Below are 24,153 nucleotides of genomic sequence, written 5' to 3' on the forward strand. Positions count from 1 at the left end.
GGTCGGTGGTCCTAAACATATTTGCTCAGTATATTGTGTTGATTCAATTCGTTGGGGTTGTACCTATTCCCAAATCGAGTGTGCTATAACAATTCATGCGTGAAACGCACGGGGGAAAATGAACTTCTCGATATTTTTCAGACAACCCGTCTCCCTCTTGTTTCAAGTGGATCGTTCTGTGGGGCGTTCCCTAGTATGCAAATTGGGGTCATTTGTCAGGTCGTGGATCATCTTATATGTGGTTTACCAGTAATTTATCTCTTCCAGTGTAGTTACATAATAAACACCTTAACGTGTCATATCCATTGCCACTCTGCGTGTTCAATCATACAGCTATTTGAACAGGGATTTGGCATAATATCAATGTGAGAAAACGCCTTAACCGCCCAAAATGTTGAATGCGAGCGGAGGTCTTTACCGTACCGTGCGTGATGCACCAATTTACAATTTATTTCAAACGTTCTTGCCACCGTGAGACGTCCATCGCCATCAAAACAAATGTTAGTTTGGGCTTCTTCGTTCAACATTTTGGGCGATTGGAAAGACAAATTTCATTCTAGTCAAATGAGATCACCAGAATATTGTCCTCATCTGACAAGGATGGATGATAACATGTTGTAACATACTGAAATACATATTCATCTTTTCAAAATGCCACTTGAAGAAATTTCATTCTAGTCAAATCATATCACCATAACATTTATTACTCACTCGTTGAAGATATCACTTTTACAAAGTTATTACACATTGTGTAATATCATGGCGTGATGCCGGACGTATGACGTCAACGTTATGACGTCACAATGCTAATAATGCCTCCCTTGATTGACTCGTGGAAAGCTGAGCCATCACACTCGTTGATTCTTCGGAAAGTACTTTGCTCGATATTATTTTGCTAATGTTGGGTGAGTAATAAATACAATACTCAGACTATGACATTCCCCCGGCCCCCTTAAATTATTTGAAAGGACAAGTCAACTGACAGTTACTAGATGTTAAGTTTGAATTGTTTCCATGGAAGTCATGTAAATTATAAATGCCATATATCTGTAAACAGCAATGGGCACCACTTCAAGATCTGTCTCATATATATGCCAAGATCTGTTAAAAGATGTGCAAGAATGGTTTTCGAGTTGTGCTCTGGAAACGAAGCTTATCCCTCCATTTTGAGACTAAGTCAGAATTGTTTCAGTGGAAACAGGGAAAAATAGAAATGCCAAAACATTGTAAATAGAAAAAAGGCACCACTTTGGGGTCTGCCTCAAAAACTTGTAACTAGAAAAAGGCACCATTGTAGCTTCTGACTGGTATATATACCAAGTTTTGCAGAAAAATAAAGAACGGATTTTGAGTACTGCTCCAGAAACGAAGCACCTCCTCCAAAAGGCAAAAGGCACAACTTTGGGGTCTGCCACACATATCTACCACGTTTTGCAGAATAAGAAACGCCAAAATGTTCCATGGAAAAAAACAATGCCTAAACTGTGCAAATAGCAAAAGGCACCACTATAGGGTGAGTTTGTTATATCTATCAAGTTGGTCTAAAAAAATTGAATAGTTTGAGTTATGCTCGGAAACAAAATGATTACGGACGGACGGACGAACAGACGTGGCGTCGACTATATCCCCCGCATCAAACGCCTGGGAATAAAAATATTAAACTATGACCCGTGTGTAACACCATATTTATGTAACTCGTGAATGATATCGGTTTTTACCTTGCTTTCGTTTGTTAGTCACTCGTTTCATAAATACGGTATTACACGGGACATAGTTTAGTTTTCTGTATATACTACTCATCTGATAACACTGAAACACATAGCCAACGTATAAAATAACTCTAAGAACGCTATTCTCAATGTTAAAATTTAGGGTGGATACGGGCGGAAGTATTTTCTGCAAACAATTCCACATTACTAAACATGAAACGTTCATCTTCCTTACACACATGCAACATACCATCAAATAAATACCTGCACTCTGGTGCAAGTGTAGCCGACGCAAATCCAGTGCTGTTCCCTCCACTGTTGCTCACGGACTGATCACCAAACCACGTGTTCGTCCGAGACCTGGGGTTTGCACGTGCAAATCACGCCAATCGTTATTATACACTCTTCACGATTTGCACGTGCTTTGATCCTTCAGCCAGCCAAGACCAGGCATTCTTTTGCGCTGACGTTTTCGGATAATCTTGTACCATGCCCATTTTATATAATCCTCAATAGGAGAGTCGATCAATGATGATAATGGGATTCGATTAGATTCTAAAGATCATCATCAGGTCGTGTTGTTTGTGTAGTGTTGCATCCCATACTCTTATGTGTTGTGCACCACCAGACACACATTCTTTAACCTCCAGCCCGTGATCTCGCCCGGCTCACTGTACAGGGAATTCATATTCAATGTGTCCACCTGAAGTATGAGGTGAGCTGAATTCTGCCTAAGGATACACATCGTTTGATTGAGTAAACCTAAACTTCAATTAATAGGAATTACAACTGTCACAAGATACATATAACAGTAACTACCAGTTCACAGGATAATATCTTTTATTTACAAAAGGTCATCTCTGCCTCACTACATGATATATTCCACACCACACATAGTGAGTCAGGAGCCTACAATCAACAGGAGGCGACCAGAGTCACCCACTTGAGAAACATACTTTCTACAAAACAACAGTAAGGTTTCACACAGTTGTTGATAAGCATGATGGGAACAACTGCTCTTCAACATAGAGACAACATGGGCAGCCATTTTGGATTATGTAAATCATGCAGTTTCCAATATTTTGTCTTGGTTATGAATTTACTTCCACAAACTGTCCTACAGCAATAGTCCACTGAACATTCACATGGCAAAGTAGTCTACAAGTGTGAAAACCATGTTGCAAGAGTTTGGTCAAAACCAACAAGTCTGCAGATGTTTTATGACTAGGTGTTGATGTAAATCTGGTAGAAGACTAGTCCCTGTCTACGGCCACCAGTATTAACACTATTTTCAGGTCTATGCCCAGAATAATGTGTCTATCCCGGAATACTTGGTCATTTAATGACCCTCATCACAGATTATGCACTTAGCAATATTTGTCGGAACCATGCTCCTTCCAATATCCAGAATGCAAATATTTTTCTTTGTCAACAATTCTGACACATTCCTAGGTGCGTAGCAAGCTATTTCTTTTGTGTAAGCCTCATAGGCTGCTATATACTAAAAACAATCCTGCAAGCCTGAGCTTTCTTTCATAATGGCAGCTACACTCCTGATTCCATTTAGCACTATTGCAGCAAAAAGGAGTTTACTATCTTTAAAGTCCATTACACTTACACTGACAAGCAGTTGTCTGCCCCTTGTCCCCATCATCCATACCACCAAGTTCAACTAAGAAAAACATGTTAATATTTCGATCACCTTTTGATCATGTTCAATGAGACAAAGAATCACAGTTCTTGAAATCAAACTATAAAATATATTTCTCTCTTTCATACATATAGCATCTACGTACAATATCAAACTTGGACACCAGCTGGAAGTTTACAGGTCGTCACGGACTGATGATTCCATGCACATACTTCACAATATTCTACCTTCCAATCCTCAGACAAATGCTATGCACAAAACCGTCAAAATTACAGCAAAGTAAGTTTTACTTGCTTTTACAAAGAACTCATATCAAGCTATTACAATCTCAAAACACAGGACATATATCAAATATTTCAGATTACAGAGCAAACTTTATGAAAACCCTTTAGATATATCAGTGTGTTCACTATGGTCAAACTGTCTTCAAACATTCCATCAAGCTATATCAAATGCATTGCATGAATGTATAAATAGTTGCAACAAAGATACAGTAGCATAATCTGGAATACTATTTCTTTACATATTCTTTGGTCAGCATATATCGATATACAGATATCTACTGAAGAAATCTGTTCCTGGGGTTGTCCAGCGATGGGATGAAAATCTTGGCAGTCACAGAGTTTAATTTTACACTCTTTTCACACTATTCTAGCAATTTCATGGTAGGGATCACTAGAGGTGGGCTTCACACATTTTGCCCATGTAGGGAATCGAAAGCTTCAACCGCTATGTTACCCCACCGACCCAAAAATCTTTAAAGAACCTCACATTTATCTTCTTTCAACATTCCAGATTGCTTTAAAAGGGTCGCACAAAACTGTGACAAAAACGGAATCTGAGAGCATCCTGGCCATATCTATATCCATATTTAGCCAGTAATGATAGAGGGTGAGGTTACTTTCCATTTTAATGAACCAATGCAGGTAAGGTGTGGACAGAAAGACGATATTTAAATCAAGACAGGATCCTGGCAGGACAATGGGGCATAATCTGGACAGAGACTGCTGTCCCCACATACATATGTTAACCTACATTTTTGGTGATTTTCTATCACTACAGCCTGGTCCAGACTCGTTTATTTACAGAATGCTGCCAAATAGCTGGAATCGTGCTGAGCTAAACTAAACTCAATCACTTCTTATTTTTTATGCCACTCAGCAGGACAACCACAGGACATGATCAGCTGTAGACAGGCTTTCCTAACAACTAGTCTTTGTCATGGTATTGTTGGAATACAACTCCCAATATTTCAGAAATTATGTTCCTAATGTTTCCATGGATATTTCTACAGAAGCAGCAACCAATAATTTTTCTGAAAGCATACATTATACTTCCCCAACCAACATGCTGATAAACGGAATACTTCCCTTGACACCAAGAATACAGTCGCCATGACATATCTCAATTTTCTCTCATAATCAAAGGCAACAGAAAAAGTTTTATGTTTCTGGTCACCGTCCACATGTTTCATCCCCTGCTTCATATTCAATCCCAAGCAGCCATTTTTATTTTCTGGATATTGATTCAGGGGCAGAAAACTCCACTTGTGCAATTGTGAGTTTGGGGGCATGGCTTAATAACCGAGGGCAAATGGGCATCATTTTGGGACAAATTCCCAGAAACATAATACCTTGAAGGAAGAAAGGTTAAGCATTACTGACAGTTTCTTCCAAATAAAAAGATCACATTTTCCATTAATCTGTGATTGCAAATGTGTCTGAAGGACTTTAAAATATGTAACATCAAACGCCATTGTAACTAACTATGACAATAATTGATACCAATCACTACACACTCGCCATTGAGACTATACAGAAGTATGCTGCCAGACAAAGGCAAAATCCTTCACAAAATCAGTGAAATCAATAGAATTTCTTTTCACATTCAACATAACTGTCATTTCAAAATCTCTGCAGTGGTTCAAAGCAGTCTTCAGGGGCAGATAACTCTGCCTATCTTTTCAGGATAGGTAACTCTGCCTAAATCAAGACTTCAAATTGTTATCATTCATGTGTCAATATGACACAATAGTATTTGACACTGTGAACTGACTAGGTTACAAAAAATGCAAAATAAATTTGCAACTATTCCTAAGGCTTTTTTCCCAATTTAGTTGGTTTACAGATACTTCCCCTTTAAAATTTGGAAGTTTTGCTATTCCGACAAGACAAGGGAAAGTGCTCAGACATTTTTTATACAATTTCTGTATTGATAGAAATATTATTCCATAAAATGATTACTTCTTTTTTCATATCTTTTTCTTTCTTAATCTTGGAATTTGAGATCTGAAAACCAATTAAAAATATAGCCCAATTAACTGAGTTGCATTTTTGACAAGAACAATTTCACTAAAATTCAGTGTCATATACCTAAAACAAAAATTAAATTAGATCAGTTAAACCACTGAATCACTCATTCAGATACAAAACCTCCAACCTGTCATCTCAGAACACCTGTAGTCCACAAACTTAAGTACGCTAATGAATATCATCATTTATCAACATGGTAGTAAAAAATAATTTATGGACATGAGAAAGCAAAACATGACATCGTCAGGCCATTACAATGACAACTGATCATGTGCTCCCATAGCTGTCGCAACCCTTTCATATAAAAACTAAACCTTTCAGAATTTTTGTTGATTTTTTATTAAGAAAACATTTACAACAGCTTTTAAATGTACAGTGATGTGGTAATGTAACTGTTGTGAGATAAATATTATTAGTAATGAGTCCTGCCTCTATTATTCTGCAGGAGACTTGAGTCAACTTTAAATGGTTGCTAAAAATCCCACTTATGATGCAAAAAATAAAATCATGATCAAGAATATTTGGTATATCTTTAAGAAGAACAGTGCTCAGCTCTCCCTTCATAAATTTACTTCATAATATTCCAGATCCATAACCATTGATTTTCAATTAAATTAAAATGACAATCTACTCATTATTAATGTTTTTATCAGTCAGTAACTGTTGTTTTCAATCAATCACAAATCCCCTTAACTCAACCTTAGCCACTCCCATTGAAATCACTTGGTATTACAAATGTCAAGATAAGGCTTGATCAGTTTTATTTTGTGTTTTATGGATTTCTGTCCATAAAACAAGAAATGAAATTGGTCTGGCCTTAACATGAGTTGTGGCTCAAACATTTACAGCTCCTTATCCATCCTCAAAAGGAAGAAGTTTCTGAAGCTAATGGAGCTTCATGAAAGTTGGTAATGTGGTCACTGTGGCTGAATAAAGAGCTTTGTAGACATGGCATGTCATGTGGTAAATGTATCGGTGTAATAAAAAAGTAAATATCTTCCATGGATATGCACTGGCCATGATTGTCCCACCAAAGTATCTCAATTCTTTGAATGGCACGTTATCAGGGAGTTCCAGATGCAAATGATACAACTGTATCATTTCAACAATGTCGGTGTTACGTTTTGTCATTTCTATATTTACCATGACAACATCACCATTTCCAATCAAGGGGAACTCTGTGTTCTCAAGACTTTTTCTTTCACTGATGTAAATATTTTCAACCAAGACAGATGAATCAGACTCAATTTTGAAAGACGACAACAATATTTCCAAATCGAGAGATAAGAATGGTGACATCAAGAAACAACAAATACTTCCAATTTCACTCTGGATTCGCCTTGTAAGACCTGAAAACATCCTCAGATCTGCTTGTCAAGGAGTTGGCCTTACCTTAATCCCTACCTCATCCTAACTACAAATGAACAATCCAAGTCATCCTCTTCACCACCAGCATAATCTACGCTTGAACATCACACACATAGCACTTGAGATCCAAATGGACCAGGATTAGTTCAAAACACACTTCATCAAAAATAATGTTAATTCAGTTAATGTGTAAAGCTTGGCTGGTATGAGAACCCAGGTTCTTCATAAAATGGAATCTTCTACAAGGGGAATGTTGTTTTTCTATGATCACTTTTCAACAAAATGCCAAAATGTCCTTTCTTGGAAAAATGAAAAGTCTTTTTCTCAGAAAAATCTGCCAAAACATTCATGTTTAAAAATTATATTTCCACCATGGAACAAATAATCTTCTTATGTCAGGTATTGCCTATTATTAAAACATTAAGCAAGACCAAATTTATTTCTTGTTTTATGAATCACACCGATTGTATTTTTTCAAGAATAAGAAAAAAATTTAAAATTAACTTTCCCACTAATCGAAATAAAATCTGAATGAAAATATTATTTCATTGGGGTTATTTTGCCCCATTTGTACTGTTTTTTGCCACAGATGCACTTCCTAAAATGACAAAAGCAACTTTGGTGATTTTTTCTTTTGCCTCCGGCCTTTCATTTCCAGAGGACAAAAATCCGGAAAACAAGAAATAAATTAGTCTGGTCTTCGCACTTAATATTCTGGTGAGCCTAGTGGTTTTATTCTTCTCTCATAACTTGGAAAATACTTGTGCTGTCCTCATCTTTAAAACTTCCCCTACAAGAATAAATCAATCTTTATTATGATTCTAATTCAGTATCATTCACTTAACCACTACACACCATCACAATAACCTACTTCACTACAGTTGTAGGTTCAGAGTTTACGTGTTTAACCCTGAGTATCCAAATTTTGATCAATAATTGTCACATAATTCTGAATTGACATAAATATTCAAACAGCCAAAACAACTTAGTAATCATAAATTACAGCAATATTTACAAATGAATTGATATTCAAGCATTTATTCAAACCTCAACAAGCAAGTCTCCATTCTCAGTGAATCATGAAGCAGAGTTGTCTCCCTTTACATGGGCAAGCGAGGTATTTTGACATTGATTTGTAATCTCAATAAAGATAGCTTCACATATCACTTTAGTTCTCTCCTATTCTCATAAAATTTACATGCTGAAAACATGGAAATCATAATTCTCCTTTGTCTTCAGAATAATCATAAATGTGGACACATAAGCAGTTTAAATATCACGCTGCACTCAACTTTCTTGTGTACATTCAGTCAGTGAAACATGAAATCTTACTGCATTAAAATGCTTTGCCATATAGACATAGCTACCTATGCTCCTTTGTGTGAGCACTCCAAGAATCCAAGTACAGATTCTTAAATATTGTGACGTGATTTCTATGGCAACACCACAGAGAACCTGCCTGGTACTTCACTCAGTGAGGTAAACATGGCACACAAGGGATATGTATCAGTCCCTCCAGAGTCTAGTCTACACACTCCTCCATCGTCCATTGTAGTACACAGCCATCCTGTTACACTAAACTCCCACGGCCAATTTGGCACAATAGTTTTGCCTCAAAAGTTCACCCTACTCAATGTAACTCCCTGGACCAATTTGTCAAATACTTTTGCCTCAAAAGTCAACACTATAGTCTGTTTGGCTCAAAAGCAGATCAATGAATTGCAATATAACTCAAAAACTAATAAGCGTAACATACTCATTGAAACACAGATCATAAGCAAAACATCATACCCACTCTGTGAGGTTTTTGCAGAATTTTGTTCTAATAATGAAAAAAAGCTGTTTAACAAACTACCGGTATCATTAAACTATTGACACTGCTCACTGTTCACTAAGGAGGAGTGCAGAGAAAGGCACAGCCAGGTGGTGTTCTAGAAGCATGTACACAAGTGCCTAGACAGTTAATTATTCATTAACCTGATGCTGTGTCTCCATGCTTCCTCGCACACGCGGCTGTCCCTTTCTCAGGGCGACCTCCCTCTGAACAAATAGTGAACTGTGTCAATATTTTTAATGATAGTTTGTTAAAGAACTTTATTATTTTAACGAAAAATATTCTGCAAAAGTCTCACACAGTTGGTATGATGTTCTGATTATGATTGAGTTTTCAAGCTAGACTGCAATTCATCAGTCCACTTTTGAGCAAAACGGACTACACCCAATAATAATATCAAAACTGCTGCCTCATACAATATATTCCTTGATATAGCTACCAAAACAAGACCGACCTTTTCCAAAGAGATGGTTCTGCTACCAGATATCTCACACACTGTATTTCAGATGGTGAAGGTGTTTGGGGGATGATACTACTCCTTTAATGATAACAGGGAGTCATTTGATATGGGCATTAAATGAAGAAATAGAGACAGATGGATCCAAGGTAGTTAGAAACAGACTAGACATATATTTCCCTGGACGATAGAGGATGAGTCTGAGGAGAAACTTCAAGCTCACTGGGTTGTGACAAATCTTGATTATTCCTGACAAAAGTAGCAACACTGGAACTTAATTTTGAGTCAAAAAAGACAAAGTAAAAATATTAGAACTGCGAATCATTCTAAACATTTTTCCATTTACAAAACTGAATCTAGTATTTTATTATGAATTATAAATGATTGTTCAAGGAATTGAATTGATAATTTAATTTCAGCTATTGCTGGGAGAAAAGCCTAGTAAAGAGCTGTCACTGCACAGCAGTCAGCTCTTGTACAGTGACCTGTTTCGAACAAATACTGCCCACTGCTTTCAAATACAAAACAAAGCTTTACAATAACAACCAGGATCATCGTGATGCATGATTGTCTGTGCACCTGACTGGTCATCAATCAACCAATCATATACCCGAGGCATTGAGCATAAAGTTGAAGAGAGTACAACATTTCAGAAAATCAAACTATTCTCTGATTCGCCATTGTACAGTTTAGAAAGGGAATGAAGGACATTGAAATAAAATAAATTTTCATTCAACTGTTCATGTAAATCCGCAAGATTATATCAGTCCTGGCTTTTTGTGGATGAGCAGTTAACCAAAACCTGCTTTGCCCGAAATCACCAGATAACTCTTTTTCTTCAAAATTTGCCAGTAAACCTTGTTCCAAAACTCTTCTTTCAATCCTGCTCCATGTCTGAGGTACACAAAGATTTCCTACAAACAATTCAAAAAGGAAGATTTTCCTATTCTCCTCATTATCAGAACCAGTTTATCTACAAAGTCTGTATACCACTGCCTTGTCTGGAATAAACATGATTAATCACCTTCCTACAACAGAAGATGGCTTCACCCAACACAGGACAGCAGGTTGAGTTTGTATAGAGAGTATCAGGAGGGGGATTCATTCCGGGGTAAAATAGTTCCTAGAATCAGCACCAACACTCCTGTTGGATGGTGGGTGACCTAGATGATGAGAACGACATCAATGACAGTGCTAACAGTTGCTATGTACAATGATGGGCATGAAACAGGCGGTGCTACCACGCCCGCTGTAAATGTAAATTCCGGCTGAGGACGCTGCGAACGTCGCTGCAAAACCTGAGAGCGTCTAACATTGGCAAGAGGCAGAGAAGTGCTGTGTCTGTGGCATCACTGAACCAGGACTTGATGGGTATGGCATTATCTGCAACACGACAAGGGCAATGTCAAGAGATTCAAGCCAACATCAACCAAACCTTGTATCTAAGGAATTCTTAAAAAATGAAATCATTATTAAAACCCCTATAAAACCTAATAATTAAATGAATGTCAGAATGTATAAATGCTGAAAAGAAAGGTAAAATGTGTGAAAGTTGTTCCACTAAAAATGAAATTCAATTTGTGTTTGAATGTAAAGCATGTGACAGTATTTGTCAGAAATGTTTCTCAGTGTTTGGTAAAGTGAATACTTTATTTGCACACTTAAATTTATTAAGAGCAACATTAAATCAAGTAAGCGTGAGCTCACAGAAAAGCTGTGACTAAGACACATGTTAATGAAAAACATTTACTATTTTAGCAATCACAATGGATATTATAAATATTGTCTTGTTCCCCAATAAATACTTGGATGTGATCATTGGTTACTTGTATATGGAGATATAGGCTACTTGCTTGGATAGAATAATTAGGTTACGTACATGGATTTGATTGTTGGCTACTTACTTGGACATGACCAGTTGGCTACTAACTTGGACATGACCAGTTGGCTACTAACTTGGACATGACCAGTTGGCTACTAACTTGGACATGACCAGTTGGCTACTAACTTGGACATGAGCATTTGGCTACTAACTTGGATATGACTAATTGGCTACTAATTTGGATATTAGCCACTGGCTGCTAACTTTGACATGATTGATTGGCTACTAACTTGGATATGACCAATTGGCTACTAACTTGGATATGACCAATTGGCTACTAACTTGGACATGACCAGTTGGCTACTAACTTGGACATGACCAGTTGGCTACTAACTTGGACATGACCAGTTGGCTACTAACTTGGACATGACCAGTTGGCTACTAACTTGGACATGAGCATTTGGCTACTAACTTGGATATGACTAATTGGCTACTAATTTGGATATTAGCCACTGGCTGCTAACTTTGACATGATTGATTGGCTACTAACTTGGATATGACCAATTGGCTACTAACTTGGATATGACCAATTGGCTACTAACTTGGACATGACCAGTTGGCTACTAACTTGGACATGACCAGTTGGCTACTAACTTGGATATGACCAATTGGCTACTAGCTTGGATATGCCATGTTGGCTACTTACTTGGACATGAGCATTTGGCTACTAACTTGGATATGACCAATTGGCTACTAGCTTGGATATGCCATGTTGGCTACTTACTTGGACATGAGCATTTGGCTACTAACTTGGATATGACTAATTGGCTACTAATTTGGATATTAGCCACTGGCTGCTAACTTTGACATGATTGATTGGCTACTAACTTGGATATGACCTGTTGGCTACTAACTTGGATATGATCAGTTGGCTATTAACATAGATATGACCTGTTGGCTACTAACTTGGATATCACTAAGTTACTTACTTGGATAGGATCTGTAGGCTACTGGAGAGTTGTCTAGAATGAAGATACTTGACAGGTCGGGGCATATATTTGACAGATCTTTTGTGTAGCTACCACAGTCTAAATTACAATGCTGAAACAAAGAAACCAATACAATTACATTTCCACACAGCACTGTCATCAAATAATAATTCAAAACTTCTATCAAAATATGGAGAAACAAGACATCAGTGTAAATATATTCATCATAATTAGTGTGACAAAACAATTTTTCTTGCGACAGTGTAATCCAAGCTTAGAGTCTCCAACCAATCTTGGGTCAACCAAACTGACACACTATTCAAATGTCCTGGACTTGCAGACTAGTGAAAATATGTAGTTAATTCTAAGATGCTTCGGTGAAAGATGAAAGGTGCCAACAATACTTTATCAGGCGATAATGTGCACTTTTTGCATTACGTCACAATGTGTTGACGTCACTGCGCCATTCCAGTCTGCCCCCTTTAAGAGACTCACAGACGTAATTGAAATGATCGAGAGAAGATATTTAACCCAAACATAAACCGTCACCAAACTGTTCATCATTTGTTTTTTTATTACTTGAAATTAGGCTTAAAAATGATTAAATATGGCATCTTAGAGCAGAAATACAGTTCATTCTATGACCATGTATAGTGTAACAGAGCATACTTTTGCCCTGAACTATTACATCGTTAAAGCACTCGGACGCAAGTGTCCTTGTGCCTTAACTAGAATAGTTCAGGGCGAAAGTGTGCTTTATTACACTATACATGGTGGTAGAACGAACTGTATTTCTTAATTAAAGCATACAATTTCCTACATAATCACTATTAAAGGGCAAATCAGTCCAACTCAGTGAATAACATGTACTGATATGTTTTGGGGCAATATAATCATGATAATACGAGAGGGCACACTAAACTCTCTTTTAGGGTGGAAGGGTAGCTTAGTGGTAAAAGTGTTTGCTCATCAAGTCAAAGACCCAGGTTCAATTTCCCACACTGGTTCAACGTCTGAAGCCTATTTCTGGTAGCCCATGCTACTGAAGCAGCAAAAAACTCAACTCACTCACTTACTCTAGTAATATTCCACACACTTAACAATGGACATAGAAATGGACATCACACACTGTACCTTTGCAGGTAACCGAACACTTCTCCTCCTTTAATGAGCTAATGCTTCAGAATGCAGTCGTCATCAGTATCATATTGTGGATTTAAAAAACACTACATCAAATATTACTAGTGGTTACCATTAAAATATGATCATGTGCATGATCTTTTCAAATACCTCACGGACAAAATAATCCTAACACTGTATTTACATGACGATGGTTTAGTGCTGCTCTGAGCAATAGTCTATCAACATCATATTGGCGACATCAAAAATGGGCTTTACACTTTGTCAAGTGAGTGAGTCGCTGTTAGCAATATTCCAGCAATATCACAGTGGGGACATAAAAAATGGGCGTCACACACTGCACCCAAGACAAGGATCAAACCCTGGTTTTCAGTGTGTCCAGCAAATGTTTGAACATTTAGGCTTCCCTACATGCCCTCAAACACTGCCAGGGTTTATCAACATGATATTTGTAATCTCAGCGCCTGGCACCCATTTCCAGCAGTTGTAGCGTTCAAAAAGCTAGCTTATTGAACGCATGACCTTTGAAATTCTGGTTTCATCAAAACATTACTTTCCAACTTCAATACAGTATGCAGTCTTTTTACGGTAATTTGAACCTTCTAAACAAGCTGCAAACATTCCACCACATAGCTGTGAAATCAATACTTGATCAGCTTTAGATGTCACTGTCAATACCTTGTTTCCTTGTCTGATTGTTCATCATATACCATTCAAACAAAGTAGGGCATATTCCATTTTGCAAACATACCACTAGCCAAGGCATATGAGAAAGAGTAATATACATCCATACAGATTAAAACATTTTCAATGGAACGGAATAAATTTGTCACATTTTGCCTTAGTATCTCTCCATCATCTGATTCCTTCTTGGCTTTATCATGTGCATTTTATCAATCTTGTAAATCCAGTATCCCCTACTTTTTATAATGTTTTACAAAGACGAGGGTCTTTAAACATTAATTATGACAAACCTGCAGTTTCATCACCCAATTTAACATAATACATGGATGAAAATACCACCACAGTGGTGAAATTCAGTTTTCAGGTAAAATGAGACGAGGGTTGTTTCGAATATCACAATGTGTGTTTTATTACTATAGCCATGATGAAGATGTTTCTTTGAAGAACGCTCGTTGTTTTACGTCACACTCAACAATAGTACTGCTATGTGGCAGCAGTCTGTAACGAATCAAGTCTGGACAGACAATCCAGTGATCAACAGCTTGAGCATCAATCTACAGGACACATTGACATGTGTCAACCAAGAGAAATAGACTAAATAATATTATGTTTATGGGAGTAGTGAAAACTGGAGATCACACCTTACAAATCTGCATAGCATGTGACCAGCTGATTCACATTTCTGGAGGTTTACTTAATGATTATTTGCAGAGTATTTTAGTGATATTGTAGTAGTATAGGGAATGGGGGTTCTGGCTCACTTTCAAGAAATGTCTCTACAAAGCCTTATTTACTAAATAAGGCTTTGGTTGGGCCATTAGCTCTTGCTACTATTACCCCTACTACAAAAAAGTTGGCGGTAATTACTGTGCCTTGGTAGGAGGTAACACTGTGCCGTACGGTACGATCAATAATTCTTCTCTTACAAAACCCCTACCCGGCCCATCCCTCAAGTAGTACAAGTTAGGTTCGTCGGCTTTCATATCCACTTTATCTATGTTGTAAGTTTTGACTGACCATATAGGATCGGTGGCTCGCTTACGGCTATCGCCCTCGTGTTCCCCCGGCTGGTATAGATACCTCACTAAGGCCCTATCTGGTATCTGTTTCTCCTTCCCACGCAATGGAGCGGCCGACTCTGCAACTATTGATTTTAGTTTGATAGCGTCTGCCGGTTTCTTACCGGTGAGACGGGTGACTTCATGGTTGATTGCCGACACCACCTTGGGTAACCTCGTGACCCATTCAGTCGATCGTTTTCCAGGGGTGGCCATCTCCCTAGCATACTGATAGCCGAACAAGCGCTCAGCCAAAGTCCTATTAAATCTCTCAACTATGGCTTGGCTGCGATGGGCTCCGGCCGTGCCACGCCTGACCTTTGTATCGTGTTTGGTTAGCAGTTGTGACACGGCACCCATGAACTCCCGTCCGGGGTCAACTTGCAGCTCTGTTGGCCACGTCAGCGGACTGCGTTTGTATATGCGTTCAAATCCTCTGGCTACCTGGGCCGAATCTTTCGTGGTCAAGGGTTCGGCTTCCTTGTAACGACTAGCTACATCCACTACGGTTAAGGCATACTTGTACCTCTTGTCGTGGGGTAGGAACAGTAGGTCTGCCTGGTGAATGCTATTAGGTATGTTAATACCGAACCTCCTTCTAGGCACGTAGCGTGGTGCCGGTAAATAGATCTGCCACAGGGCTTGTTTTTCAAGCCACGCTTTGGCTTCCTCCGGGGGTACTCGCGCTATTTTAGCTAGCTTATCTACTGCGCTAGCTCCTTTCCAGTACCCACGCGGGCTGTAGTAAATAGCCTCAAATTTTTTCATGTCCATACGCATATGTGTTTATACCATCAATAGCTATCCAACGTTTCGTGTCCATAGGCGACAGGGACGTCTTGTTTATAGTCAGTCCGTATATCTTATGTCCATCACTTCTAAGTGTGTTCATTTTATGTCTAAAGGTACGGGTCTTGAACAGGGCTTCCTTGAATCTGGCGTGTTTGATGTGTTGTTTCACCACATACTTCTTAACCCCTTTAGCCTTCCGGATCTCACTATTGTCGGCTTTCAGTATGGAGTACATCTTAGGTCTCAAACCTATGTACTCGGCTATGGGCGTGCCAGCACACTCGTCCTTCATCTTACCTAGGACCTTTTTATTTACCGTACTGTGTAGGGTATGGGTCTTAGGGTAATCGCTGGTGTCGTATAAATCAAGGTGTTTTTTCATGTCCTCGTACACGTCCTCGGTTCGAATCTCCATCAGCAGGGAATCCGTGTCAGTGTACAGTACTTCACACCTGTCGCCGTACTGTTTCTTGAGCTCGTTGTAGTAAAAATCGTACATCAGGTGTTTGGATAAATCGAGGATGCTCATCCCCACGTAAACAGGCCGGTTGAATTTTATGTGGCTTTTCTTTATGTGTAGGGCAACCAGGTTGTCTGTGAATATCTTACTACGGTTGAATGCCGGAATGGCTATCAATTTCCTGAGTTTGTCTTCCTCACTAGATCTAACCAGCTTCACGGTCACGCGTTTCCTCAGGTTCTCCATAGTCTTACCAAACACCGAGTTATTCATGAGCTTGTAGAGATTTTTCTCAAAATCACTGGTTGCTTTTTTTCGTAGGTCTGTGTTCATTCTGATGTAGGGCTCCATCCATGGGCTCTGGTCGAACATGAGCACCCTGTGTATTTTGGTCAGCCTCATACCCAACGACAGGTACAGCTGTAGGTTGCGATAGTGAACGATGTACTTGGTCTTATTCATTAAGTTAGGCACGAGTTTTTCAACGTCTGTCACACGCCCACCTGACAAGTTATGTTGGTACTCAGACATCCAGTCTGGGTTAACCCTCATACGTTCGGGGGCCAGGGGGTAGCTGTTGTGTGATGTGTGTAATTCCTTGGGATACTCTAAGTCAACTTCGAGGATATACCCTTTGTTCGAATCTGGTGCAACCTCCATAACATCAACGTGGGGCACCCATTCGAATCCCCCTGTAGGTAGATACTGGCTCATGGCCCAGCCGTACAGGTTGTTTGCGTCGAGGTAGAGAATGTGATTGGTTGGTTTGTTAGGATCGTAACCTTTCACGTATTGATTATTTGCTTTCGCATATCGTTTGGATGCCATGGAAATCCCACCTCACAAGCCTTTCTCAATGAATAGGTGCATGTCGTAATCTGTGAGCAATTCCAAATTAACTCCGGTCTTTTTAAGCAAGGCGTCCCACGACAGACCTGGGCTGGTGTAATACCATGCGGGGTCGAGTTTATACTGCTTTAAACATGTCTGCCGAAACGTTTCAAACACGTCGGCTAACAGCAGTACATCTGTCCTCAAGTACAGGTCGTGATAATCACCCAGGTTCTTACAACCCAGTTTATTCCATACGTTAGTCGCGTGCGAGTAATCATCTCGTGAGACGGACGCCTCATTCAGCTTGCTATAAAAGCAGTCAATAGGGGGTAGTCTGGTCTCGGTGAACTTGGCCCAACTATCCATGTACTCATAGGGGTACACACCCTTCCTCATAAGCAGGGGTCTAGTCTCGGCGTCTGTGTATCGATCGGTGATAGGGAAGGTATTGTTGGCCTTGACCAGACTGTCGAGTGACGACAGGAGGAACTGAAACGAGTCAATGAACCTAAGTCCGTTTAAGCTGAAGGAGATGTATCTCTCCATGTTGTTGGGGATGCACGTTATATTACCATCGATTTTCGCGATGGCCTGCATGATCAAGTGTGAGTCGTACCCTCTCAAGTTGTGAAAGACAACGGGGATGTTTATTGTCTTAGGGTTGATTTTAAGCTTGAGGTTGCACGCGTTGTGAGCGGCGCCTCTATACTTACCAGTTATGTGACAGTGATCTCTCACCGAATCACCGTTAAGTGGTGAGTCGCACACGTGACAGTTAGTGCTACTAGCGTGAGCTAGCCTGTCGGCTCGGGTCATACGCATGGGAGCGATTCTATACAATGCATTCCTAATAATTTTTTCTTCCTCCTGCAAACACTTTAGAAACCTTTCAGCCGCGTCAGGCCCCCTATACACTACCGGAGCTTTCGTTTCCCCGTCACAACGGACGACAATGTATCCAAATGAACAGGCTTTATGCTCTTGTGTCTTGTGGGTGAAGCTACCACTGGGGGAATCCCCACCCACAATTAAGGCTTCGAAGTCGGCGTATATAATATAAGGTACAGACATTTGGTTCTTGTGGTTACTGAATTTTAGGATATTTTCACCTTCCTTAGGCATGTCGACTCGTATGGCCGTCTGCCCCACACCTTGACAATCATCCCGGTGGGATTCTAATAAATCAGCTCGACTGAAACCGTGTAGGCATCGTTCACAGAAGTGGGTCTTTTCTCTGTGTGCCGATTGGTCGTGCAACAACCGGCTGAGATGTTTTATCCATGTGTAGTGATACTTTTCACCTCGCTGGATCATGAATATATTGATAACTTGACGATCCTTCACCGGGCTGACCCTGTGTACTATTGTTGTGTTACCTTCGTGCCCAAAGACATTTATAGCCAGATTATTCTGTTTTTCTACTTTAGTGATCTGGGATATGGGGGTGGGTTCATCTATACCATCCCAATTAAGCCCATCGTCTTGGGGATAGCTAGAAAGCCTATCTGAATTCTTGCCAGCTGGAAATAAGGCTGACCTGATAGCTAACCTCAGGCAATCGTTTCCTCTATTCTTAACGTTTACTATAGCATGTTTGTTCCTATAGTAGGGAGGCAAGGCTAGGTATGACCCGCCTCTGAACGGCACGTAGTTAGCTATGTCTAGATAGACATTATCGATTTTATCTACAGCCCACCCGGACCCCAAGTGTGTGTAGCGTTCTAGGTATTCTCGTATCTGCTGAAAACTTGTATCGATTGATGTGTCAATGGTCTCTGCATGTGTGACGACCTCTTGTTGACCTCGGAAGTAAGGCTGAACATACTCAGTGACCCCTGTGGAGCCCTGCTTATCGAGCGACATTTTCACTGTGATCTGAAACTTGATACTTCCTAGGTTATTTAGTTCCTGGTTGACCTTATCAGCTATCAGAGGCTTGATATCTGTAATGTCTATGTTTCTATCAACGTGCATGCGCCAACCTCTCAAATAGTTACCTACAGCGCGCTCAGTGCGCACGAACTGTAGGTCAATAGCTCTATTCTGTCGTAATAATTCTACAAGCTGTGGTTTTCTCATACGGGAATACCCGCCTAAACCCAAATCGTGTGCCTCGGCTTTCAGTTGTTTTACAGTGGGACGTGCTACGGGGGCATGTGATAACAATGCGGTTAACCCGGCTCTCCCCAGGTTTGAATAACCCGTGTGCCCAAGCTGTTTCGCTTGAGCTTTTAATTGTTTTACCGTAGGAGGGGCTTCTAAACCTAGTAATCTCAACAATGCTGACTTCCGCATTCGAGAATACCCGATGACACCTCTCTGTTTTGCGACCCTCTTGAGCTCGCTTACAGTAGACATCGTGTTTACACCTAAGAGAACTAATGTCTAATTGGTTCACAGTAACCTTATTAAAAAATATTTCAATCCAGAAGAGGCCAAACTCGGGCAGCCGGGTCCAATTCTAGTAATTCTGTCAAATCGTCCCACGTACCTGGTAAAATATATAGTGTGGCTGTTTCAATCCAGCACTCGCCTTGGTTATAGTATTCACTTAGACTTGAAAAACGTTCTATATGGTATTGAGTCGCGATATCCCGCTCCCATTCGAAGGGGTGAGTATACTTAAAACCCTCTTTAATCCATACCACGTCCAATATTATCTTAAATCTGAAGCTTCCCCATAAAGCCAGTTCATATTTGAATATGTTTTTAACTAGAGATGCGATCACACTTTCCGCAGACATAGCTATACGTAGGTGTGTATAATCTCTAATTGGTTCACAGTAAGGGGAGGTAACTCTTAAGTGGCTATCTTGAGCAGTCGCCTACGTTCTTTTATGTAGCCTTTTTTATTCTCGTAGATGAGTTGATGTCTGACTACGTTCGCTCCGTGAGCTTTACATAGACAGTAGTGTCCTTTAACCCCGATACCACACACAGAACACGTGTAGTTAGGACTTCCCATATGGAAACAACAGAACCCCTGATTCCTACATTTCCTACCACAGGCCTCGGTCTTCCCCATAAGTATGTATTCGCATCGGTATGGAGCGGGTCTCATGTTTACTTATATAGGTATTTTAGTTTAATTGCTTAGCAACCAACGCAGTAGCTGCTATACCCAACACTATGAAGCCCAGTTCACGATTCATTTGTCCCTTGGATGGTGTGTAGTACTGAGCGAGTGTGGGTTTATTTAGCGGTTCCAATCGTTTACCAGTTAGTAGGTAGTATTCTTTCATTGCTTCATCGACATCGTAGAATGTTTTAATGGCATGGTTTTCACGCTTGAGCTGTTCGTTAATAAAATCGATCCTCTGGAGGCGTTTTTTAACGTACTCGTCCTGTGCTCTTTGTAATTTCTCAGTAGCGAGATCGTGTCGCTTCCTTTCTTCCTGTATTTCAGCCGCGTGATCATCTCGTAGTTTCGAGAAGAGGAAATTACTCCCGGAAAATGCCAGGGCATTCACTAACGCCCCACCGACCATCATAGCTATCGTGGCCATCCCTATATTTATTTCATTATATTATCAGGTATTATTCCTTGTTTTACTAGGATGTCTTTTGTGGCCATCGCCATACCAAGATTCATTATGAGCATACCCATATCCTGCAGGTTGAAATCTAGCTTGATAGTTGGTTGTTTAAGCACCATTTTAGTCAACCGAGCGTACCCTACTGCTAGACTGGCTACCACTGTGGCGTGGTATGCGTCGTTGACGAACGTTTTCCCCTCAGACATTATGTATATGATATAAAATATTAAAATTATAACATGATATGCGGGTCTACCATGGGGGATACCCCCATACCCCCACTGTTGTGGGTGGGGGGCGGCTCACTGTGGGAGGGTACCCCCACGTATAACCACGAGATAGCCAAGGCAGCAGTTACACCTACAGCCAACAACAGTCTGGTTGGGTTGGTCACTTTATGTTGGTTACACCACCGTTTTTTACCGGCAGCTACTCTCTTAGGATTCTTCTGCCTGGTTACTGTGGGGGGTACCCCCACTGGGGTCTCCACCGTCACTGGTTCCTGTGAACTCACTGTTTGGGGTGTGGGGGGTACCACCACTGGGGTCTCCTCCACTGGGGTTTCCTGTGCAGCATCCATCTATACTATTATTATTATTCTTTCTCTCAAATTGACAATGTTTTGCCGTGATAATCGCCGCCGTCACTGGAGCCAACAACATACCATATTTGTGGTACAGCCCGCAGCTGATAGAGCTCACGGCGTGTTCGATAAAAGGGTCTTTCTCGAGGTCCTCCCACAGGTAAAGTCGGCGCTCTGGTGGAATGGGAAGGAAGTGTGATACAATACCGGTGTATATCTGGGTCATAGCCGATCCTATTGTCTTTGTCATTTCTGCTCCGAGCCGGGACTCGTATCTAGCGTATAGCTTATCGATTTCTTCGGCTGACATTTTGTGAATTTTATCCGGAGTGTAGTCTCCAAAGTAATGTTTGGCTTTGCCGCCAACAGCCAACGCCACCAGTTTCTCTCGCTTGTCATCAGTGGGGCCTGCCGGCGGACCCTCCAACGACAATTGTTCGAGCAATTCCTCACACTCCATCTTATAATATAACAAGTAAGATTTAGTTTTAACTATATAATACCCGATACAGACAAAACACAGAGAAATGAAGGTTAAGTTGCACACGACAAACACTTCGAATATCATAGCTTTAGCTTAGCTTTGCTTAGCTTTAGCTTAGCTTTGCTTAGCTTTGCTTAGCAAACTATATATGCTACTGGTTGGTCGGTTTTTAGAACGAGCTTAGCGTGTTTAGTTTCAGCGAGCTGTTTCTTCACCCGTTCCCGTTCTAATTTACTCATCACATCGTTCTCTCTCAAACACTCCTCGAACGAATCCCTATCCTTGCAGTGAAATAAGGCCACCCATCGCGTCTGCTCCCTGAGGTCTTTCAACACCGAGTTGAACTTCTGCGTTAGCACCCAGACGCTGTGATTTGCATGCCGGCCGGAGAAGGCCAGGTACGATAGCATGTCTCTCTTTTTTGTTATCTCGCGATTAGCGCTGCAGTCGTCCAGTATGAACAGCGTCGGTTCTCCTTTAAATTTCTCGTGAAGAGCTTTCAACCAGTCCTGCAGGCGTGTTCCAGGGTCGATTTTGTGTACGTCCGGGTCCGTCATCACCCAAGGTCGCGCGTACGTTTTATTCATGCTCAGAGTAGGGCACATGATAACGATGTTATCGAACACATCCTTGTAGTAACCCTCCAACATATCCAACACGAAAACGGTCTTCCCACAGCCAGTCTGCCCGCACACTATGGCGCAGTGTGGGTCAGTGGGTAACCCCAGGGGGGTGTGGGGCAGTTTATTGTTGGGGGGTGTGGGGGGGTACCCCCCATCAGTAGATGGCTTGCACGAATCTCCCATTGTCTATATTAAGTTGCGCGTCCATAATAACGTACAGATATAATTTCAACTTACCAGCGGTTTGAGCCTTCTTAGTAATCTGGATGGTTATCCCTTCGCTGCCGTTATCTATACGACGCCCGCTACCGTGCAGTTTGTCATCATCCGTGGATCGCATGTCCAACCATAGGGCGTACTTGGTGGTCAGGTATTCACCGATCTGCACGGAGCCGAGGTCCAGGTCCTTTGTTATGTAGTCCCCCACTGGTAGCTTTTTTATCTCATCCCACTGCTGGTGTGGCCTCATACCATGACTGAACAGCTGGTTGGGCACGCCCTCGATGGTCACTTCCACCTTTTCAATCTCGGGGTTGAAAAACTTCTCGCTGTCCCTCCGGAATGGATCGTAATCCTCCACGGGGACGACCAGGATACCTTTCATCGATCGCGCCGGCACGTTCAGGTTGATATTCCACACAGTGTCGCTCTTATCTCGCATGACTGATCTATGCCTCAGTACGCGATCGTACAGGATAGCCATCTTCCCAGAATACTGGTTTCGAACCTGCCTGGCCAGCTCCGGGCTAGTGACCATGTCGAACTCCAGAGAGATGTTGTCTATGGCATAACTGGCCTCATCACCGTTCGGTGTACGCACTACTTTGCTATAGTCGTTAAACGTGAGCTCGTATTCGAGCCTATCACCCAGCGCGGCCTGGTAAAATGGCGCGTGTCCCGTGAGCAACTCGAAGTCGAGCGGCACGCAGAATCGATTCCCGTATGCTAGAGCGATGGCCTTTTCACCGTCCGATAGCTTGTCTTGCTGGTCTGTCGTGAAGACGTATCCTATGCGCGCCCGGGTTGATTTGCTGATACCCTGGTACACATCATTGACTCGTTCTCCCTCGCTTTTCCAGAGATCCTTGTAGCAGTGAAACACGTCGCTGTCGTCGATGCTCAGCACCTCGTTACCGCTGATCTTGACGGTCGTTTTCTTGATGATAGCTCGACCCACGTTCCGCACTAGCTCGCGTTTGTCGTTGTCGGAGGTCAACGTGATATTGAACGCCAGTCGAACAGTGCCTGGTACAATGAGGTCATTCTCACCAAGGTTTGGAAATCTAACCAGCAGAGTTTGGTTCTGGTCTATCTTGCTGGGATTGTTGGTGATGGTCACCGACTGGCGCACGGCTCTGGCACCTAATGGCTCTCTCAATTTTCTGAAAGGATCTAATTTTCTACCGTACATTGTTATATAAAAGAAATATATTTTTAATACTAATGGATGAAGATATACCTATGGATGAGATGCCGGGCGCTAGTGCCCAGGCATTCGATGATGAGCAGGAGACCTCATTTACTAGTTCACCATTGAACCAAGAACTCTTGGAAACAACGGTAGATGATTATTTCGAAAGTTTAAGAAGAGATAAAAACTACGTTGAACCACAGGGTCGATACCATAAGGATTTTTTTATTGATACAAAGGGTGTTCTACGCCTTAAGTCTGACCCAGGGGTTGACCTCTTTAACAAGAGCAATAAAAAACCACTGGCCTTGTCAACTCTAGCCAGCCGCTATGGTGTTGAATTTATCCGTAAAAATCTAAACATGAATGATTACGGTGGTGCAATACCTAAGGCCGTTAAAGAAGA

The 24,153-nt window shown here is 41.0% G+C and overlaps 1 protein-coding gene across 1 annotated transcript in view; it reads right to left on the reverse strand.

Moving 5' to 3' along the window:
• Positions 1-5,618: 5,618 nt before the first annotated feature.
• The window catches only part of LOC137268867 (CTD nuclear envelope phosphatase 1-like), a 64,360-nt gene continuing 45,825 nt past the window's right edge, over positions 5,619-24,153 (reverse strand). The window contains exons 6-7 of the mRNA XM_067803445.1: positions 12,143-12,254; positions 5,619-10,714 (exon numbers count right to left, since the gene is read on the reverse strand). Coding sequence (XP_067659546.1) covers positions 10,569-10,714; positions 12,143-12,254 — 258 coding nt within the window. The 3' untranslated portion in view covers positions 5,619-10,568. The remainder of the gene's footprint in view (positions 10,715-12,142; positions 12,255-24,153) is intronic.

The sequence above is a fragment of the Haliotis asinina genome, chromosome 16 (genome assembly GCF_037392515.1).
Source record: "Haliotis asinina isolate JCU_RB_2024 chromosome 16, JCU_Hal_asi_v2, whole genome shotgun sequence".
Lineage (NCBI taxonomy): Eukaryota > Metazoa > Mollusca > Gastropoda > Lepetellida > Haliotidae > Haliotis > Haliotis asinina.